General features: G+C 44.9%; 1 protein-coding gene across 1 annotated transcript; it reads right to left on the minus strand.

Annotated features, from left to right (window-relative positions):
• Positions 1-655: 655 nt before the first annotated feature.
• atic (5-aminoimidazole-4-carboxamide ribonucleotide formyltransferase/IMP cyclohydrolase) lies at positions 656-5,828 on the minus strand. Its single transcript, XM_070440838.1, is given in 23 exon segments — positions 656-727; positions 729-766; positions 769-834; positions 1,019-1,111; positions 1,441-1,528; positions 1,600-1,711; positions 1,713-1,755; positions 1,758-1,796; positions 1,885-1,911; positions 1,914-1,964; positions 1,967-2,002; positions 2,186-2,258; positions 2,260-2,337; positions 3,373-3,402; positions 3,404-3,459; positions 3,462-3,485; positions 3,488-3,523; positions 3,972-4,009; positions 4,011-4,058; positions 4,824-4,887; positions 4,890-4,965; positions 5,233-5,363; positions 5,716-5,828. Coding segments are annotated over 23 exon segments (1,389 nt in total). The 5' UTR covers positions 5,786-5,828.
• Between the last annotated feature and the right edge of the window lie 946 nt (positions 5,829-6,774).

Raw genomic sequence — 6,774 nt, forward strand, 5'->3', positions numbered from 1 at the left:
GTATTCAGTGGTGGAAGCGTCTCAGGTGGGGTCACCAGGTTGATGCCGCTGCTTCAATTACCAGCGATTGATCAGACCAGCCTCGGTCAGCGTGGACCCCGGGGCAGCAATGTACTCCACACCACTCCTACAGAGACAGACACCTCAGAAATATCAGTCCATCGTGGCTTCAAACAGAAAAGACCTGGAGGCACTAGGAAGCTAGACAGCCAACGAAAGAACCAAAAGCAGAAAGTCGGCCATCTTAGACTAGTAGAAAAGTAATAATTCAAGCAGTGTGTGGGTGTGTGTTTACCCGTTTGGCACGGTCACCCACGTTGTCTCTGAAGGGAGAAGAGCGTCAGAGACTGAGCGCCACAAGCCTGCAGAGAGCTCAGCCAGTTCTTCTTGTCAGTCTCATCCAGAGGGCTCTGGGACCTTCCTCATACATGCGCTTCCATTACTGCCAGGTCTGAACCCTGAACACCAGGGGACATGAGTTAGAGAGCAAGATTCATCTGGCAATTAGTTATGCTTTATATTTTTAAAAGCACAGAACCTACAGTAGGAACGCTACACAAAACATACACAGAACTGACTGTAATCGACAACAGCCATTTCAGTGTCTTCATGAGTGCACCGTGTCCCCATAATTGACCTCGACCTCTCCACCTCGTCACTGTCCGCTTGACGTACTGATCGATCTGGCAATGGCCATCTCCGCCCGCTTCACTCCACTCCTGAACCTCCATGCCCAACACCCGCGGGTAGTGCCTCAGCCACCAGTATCAGCCTTGTCCCCTGCCAGCGCGAGCATGGATACGGAGACTGCTGAACCCGCACCGATCCCAATACCTGGTACACAGGAGAGGAGACGGATTGTTGACCCAGGAAAAACAGCACATCTACAAATCGTTTCACAATTAGACTTCTGAAAAGGTAAACAAGGGTATAGGCGACAACAAGGGGAACTGATTGCCCAAATACTATTTCAAACACAACCTTCCATGTCCCTTCCCTCTCCAGGTGGATGACCTGCATGCCTTGGCGTAGCAGAGCAGAGTTGGACTGGGTGGTACTTCCACTTGCGATGCTGGCACGATGAGCACGCAGTCGCCTCCACCGACAGAGTCTTAAACAGGAGACAGACAAGAGGACAAAAGGTCAAACATGTCATCCAGTGAGCATATCAAGAGCCAACAAACCACAAGAAGACTCACCCGCCCTTGGAGACGATCGGTTGGCTGAAAGCTTCCTTGTCAATGACAGCTCCATGTCCGCTTCTGTTTGAGTGGAGGCAAGAGAACTCTGACCCTGCTCGTCTGGCTTCATAGGCTGGGTCCATCTGAACAGATTAGCATTCCCACCCCCGGAAGCATGCAAATGAACTTCAAACGTGTTTCTAGGAACAGCTGCAACATAGCGATGATCTACTAACTGCTTTTCCATGTCCAACCATACCTGAGAGAACACAGTAGTTTCCATTCTTCTCTTGGACAGAATTCCTGAGGGCCCCTCTTGTAACCAGGGCGATGATGCCATCAGAGACCTGAGAATGATAGACAGGTTGGAAATGCAGGAAACACACAGGACAGACACGACACACCTGGGGACCCATACCTCTCTGGATATGATCTGCGAGTGGGACGTCACACACGTCAGGACAGAGCGATGGAAGTCGCCGAAGGAGGACATCCTGTCTGACCCTCTAGCCCGGGCGTAGGCTGTGCCAGGGGGTCAGGTCCTTCAGCATGTCATTCACCATACACACCTTGCCTCCTCATCACTCAGAGGAACACCCACCGCAGCCCCTAGAGAGGGAGAGGACAGCCTAGGTTAATGTTACTGGGATTCCTTGCAATCTTGTTGGCATATGCATTGGAAGCGCTGCGTGTCTGACCTGCAGGCTGACGTGTTTGAAGGAGGTGGCAGCGGCATGCCCAGGGCACTCTTCAGCTCTCGGACCAGCTGCCAGGCGTTCAGGCATCACAAAGGTTAATGAACCCAGGAGAACCATTTACCACTGACAGAGGCAGAAAATGAATGGAGAGAAGGAGGGTCAATACAGTTAGTCTACCCAGACAGGACAAGTCCCCCTGGACAGTCCAGTTGAACATATGACACCAATTAAAATGAGGGTTGACAATGTTTCCCTATTGTAATTTCTGAGACTTTGCTCTACACAATGAGGGGGGGTGAAGCCTACCTGTGAGGGGAGGTGGGCGCAGGGTGTAGAGCTGGCGGGGCTTGGTGGGGTTCATGCCGTAGCGCAGGGGCAAGCTGGGATACCCCACGGCTGTGCTGGCCCCGGAAGTAGTCCGCGATGGCCTCATCATGACTGACTGTGTGAGTAAAGGCCTGGGAGAGAGAATGAGGACAACTAGATCGCATAGACACCAGGATCATGTTCATTAGGCAACATATGAGAAGGAGAAAAAGGGATGATTCCAATAGGAAATGCACATCTGTTTACTGCTGCAAAATGTTTTTCTACGGTGTGCCCTAATGAACATAGCCAGGGTAAACAGCCGAACCAGAAAGACGTTGTAACCATCATCCATGATCAAAGCCAACATAGGTTTCTAAGTTTTATCTGGAGGCAGCTTTAATACAAACTATCACTGTAAGATTTGTAATGCCTTCACAAGGGACACCATGTGCTAAATGTACCCATTCTACTCCATGTAGTCTCAAGTCTCAATGTCAAATGCACAAGTACAGTGAAAGATTTTTGCTAGCTAACCAACAATGCAGTATCAATAACAATGTAATTTAAAACAACAAGGAGAACAAAAACAATAAGTAAGCATACTATATAAAGGGCAGTTCCAGTAGCAAATTACAATGTCCAGGGATACTGATCAATAGAATACTGTGGGCTGACCTGAACAACATGGCCCCAAGACAAGAGAGGGCAGCATGGGAGGAGTGACTCTGAACTTTACCTCGCATTGACCCAACAATCAATTAAACAAAACCAAAGACCTGAATTTTTACAGTGGTCCCAATTGTCTTGACTATACAGACTCCATGGTATCTGGTCTGCAATTGTACAAATTGATCCTTTTAACAGAGGGTCAATAATCTGTCAAAGACACAGTATGAGCCTTCCTCAGTTGTCTTGAGATGTCCAATTTTCTACTATTGAAGAATCGCTAAGACTTCAGTTGTGTCTATGTACAGTTTTGGTTCCTGATAGCATCATTTCTCTATCACTCAACATTGCTCTCTGTTCACAGTTGAGTTGGCAGACATGTCTAAACAGGAAGGCAGAAGGAGAGCGCATGGGACATATAACTAGATCTCACCATTCTCAAATTGTCCAGAAAGTAGATTGATATACACGAGACAAAGGACCATGTAAAACCCGTGCTTTCAAGTTGCCCTAGTTACCTTCAGGGCCAGAGTCTTGCGGGTGTCCAGGGTGTGTGTCTTTGCCCTCGGAACCCTCCATCTCCACAGCGACCAGCTGGTAGTCGCAGGGTCGCACACAATGGTTACGCGGCATGGTTCTTGGCCGCTGCTCGGAGCAGGGTTACCCCACCTGAGGACACAGCCAGGTTAATCCCATGGCAACCTAGGGCATTTCTGGTTGTAGAACAGACTTCAGAAAGTAAAATGTAGAGCTGCCTTAAAGTGCAATATGAATAAATTGCACCGCCATTTCCTGTTGCTAAAATTCTATTATTTTGCCTAAATTCAGTTTGTGTTCCTAAACAAGCACGTATATGGTAGAGAATCATTGTACCATCTAAACCGTTGTGAATTATTTTCCATAACCCCAATATTGTATTTTCAGCTGGTGTACAAAAGTAAAAGCAGCAAAAAAACTAAACTTCACAGAAAGCATAGAAATAGTGCACATAGAACGAATCTACCGCTTCTTATACTTGCTTTCAATGAGAATGACAGATCTAACTCACAAGTCTATGTGAATTTGGTCAGGCCAGACAAAAAAAAAATAGTTATTGCAGCTTTAACATTCCACTCACCAATATCAATCTGTTCCACTGCATCTTCCACATCACATTAGTGTTGGAGATAGTCTCACAAACGGGTAAAGGTTACACACCACCACCCTGGTCAAAGACCGGCAAAGGAAAGCAATACAAGTCAAGAAACGCAATGCAATTCACTATGTTTTTTTCTAACCATCTAGGCAATTTGAAATAATGAGTAGCATGGTTGTTTAATCCCCCACATTGTGTGTGCCCTAGATGACTCATTGAGAAACAATATCTTACAAAGAAAAAGGGTGAAGTTTTGACTTTTGTAAATGGGAACATGGTGTCAATTAGACAGGTCACATTTTGCAGCCTTGAGCCCAAATGTTAAACATACGTGCCCATAGGCTCCAAAGACAATCATGGTCATTTCAGAGGCTGTATGCATTGCACACTTTCTCCTCAAAGCCAATTACATTCCATGATGTCAAATTGGCAGCTTAAACAGCAAAATCAGATTCGCAGGATACAAAACAAATAAAAAAGTGTAACACGATCAGATGTGTGCAGATGCAGCAGCATTTGAATTAGCTGGTTATTAGATTAGCAACTCATGCTTCTCGAAGTTTCCCTACTTTACAACCATACTGCCCTTCATTAGGGCCAAATCTAATACAGTCTTGTGCCCGATCACATGCATTGTGTTTTAGGTCAGCTTGTTCACAAAAAGCGTGTTTTTCAAAGACCCCTAAAAACCACAGTAAAGCAGTAGTGGCTCTGGAAAGAAGTATAGAACAGTTGACTGAGATGGACAAGTCCTACTCTAACTATTGAGGAAAACAGATCTGATCTTAGATCAATGTCTTAGAGCCAAATTAAACCCACTTCCCTGTCTCTTACCTGACCAGACTGTAGCCCAGTTTCTCCATGTCAGCCTTGTCCGAAGGAGTGTGCCGGGCCAGATGCCCCCGTGTACAGCAGGGTGCAGGGTCTTCACCCTCCCACCAAGCATCTCTGGATGGCCAGTCAGCTCAGACACATCCTGGAACAAAAGGGAGATGATGTTAGGTGATTCAGAGGCACACATCTCAATTAGAGGGGTATGCCACTCATCTGAAAGGTGGTCAATGATATGCAGAAATACTAGATAGGCCTACTCGTTGAAGTGTCCAAACAGTAAGGAGACTTAAAGGAATACATTATCAGCATAACATTGAATCATTTGAGCATTAGCGCAAGAGGATGTTGGTGGCTGAACACTATCAACAAGGATAGATGAGGCATTGGAAATGTATGTAAACGGTTYRACCTACCGAACAGCCAGTCCTGCATCYCGCAGGGTTTTGGCTGTGCCACCWGATGCGACGAGTGACAGTCCCACGTTCACCAGCCTTTTGGCAAAGTCCAGAAGTCCAGACTTGTCGGACACACTCAACAGTGCTGTGTGTGTAGAATTAAGAGACAAAACGGTGACAAAGTTGTAGAGATTGATTTTAATAGCACCAATGTGAAACGAAACTTGCTTTTCAAATATCAATAAATATGTTGACTCCACTGAGACGTCATCGATAGGTTATTGCTCCTTTGTAACCACCCGTTGCTAACTAAAATGGAAGCATGTTTTTCGTAGCATGCTAGTTGTAGCTAGCCTACCTAGCCTGTCTAGCACYACGCAAGAAACAATTGAATTGGATATGGACCACGCAGCATATAGCACTACGCTCAAACTTATGCTTCAACATAGACTACTCAGCTACATTAGCTAAAATATTTTAAAAATTAGAAAGTTTACCCAGTTCTGAGCAGGCCATGGTTTTGGCTAACGTTCTCTGTCTGGGAATGGGGCACGACAAGAGAACCATGTGTATAGTTGTATCAATTTATGGCATGATGGGAACTTTGTGATTTGACAGGACCGCCCCTTTGATCGGTTTTGACTAAACGGGATACAGCTTTTGTCAGATGTGACTTTTCGTTGAAGGGTAGGATAATTTACGCAGCAGGTTACGATAATTAATGTAGCAGGTTCGAATTAGATTACGGTTAGAAAATAGAGTTAGGGTTTGCTAGCCATAACCCATTTGTACCCCTCACACAACTTCTTCATTGCCTTCTGCGCAGTAAAATGCAAATTCGCTGACTTCTATCCTGAGTCCCAGTAAAGATAACGGTTTGAGGTGCAAAAAACATGTTACAAAGGAAAAATGTGAACACATATATTGTTTGTTTTTTTACTGTATGTGGACTGTAGTGGCCATTAAGACTCGGTTGACAGTAAATATATACAAAGTTAACATTACAGTAAACATAACAGATTACATTTATTAACCAGCTTTTATTTAGCTCTTATTTAATGTATTTATTACACTGCTCTGAAAACTCACCAAACTAAATATTGACCTATTAGAAACGATTTGAATATCAAACTGTCAAAAATGATCATTACACAATTACAGCATAACATGTGCTAATTGTGATGGTGGATATTTTGATAACCAGAAAGAAAAAATGATCAAGGTGACACCCCCCACACATGATATCATTGAAAAGCCCAGAATGTCCTCTCATATGTACTTTGTGACCTAACACAGTGGCATGTGTGGCATTAGAGGTACAGACCAAAAACACATGTCCATTTGAGACAAAAATGAATTGCTGGGGATATGACTATGGATCGTATAAATGGATCCCACAAATGATCTTGACCACATGCCACCACCACACAATTAGGCCAGAGAGATGTTAGGCTATTTGAAATGATAACAATGTGAGGATTTTAGACTCTCGCTCTGCCACTGAGGGTGAGTTTACACCACTATAGAAGGACCATATGGGCAAATAGTGGTGCTGT

This window comes from Salvelinus sp. IW2-2015, unplaced genomic scaffold (genome assembly GCF_002910315.2).
Source record: "Salvelinus sp. IW2-2015 unplaced genomic scaffold, ASM291031v2 Un_scaffold3051, whole genome shotgun sequence".
In the NCBI taxonomy this organism is placed as follows: Eukaryota; Metazoa; Chordata; class Actinopteri; order Salmoniformes; family Salmonidae; genus Salvelinus; species Salvelinus sp. IW2-2015.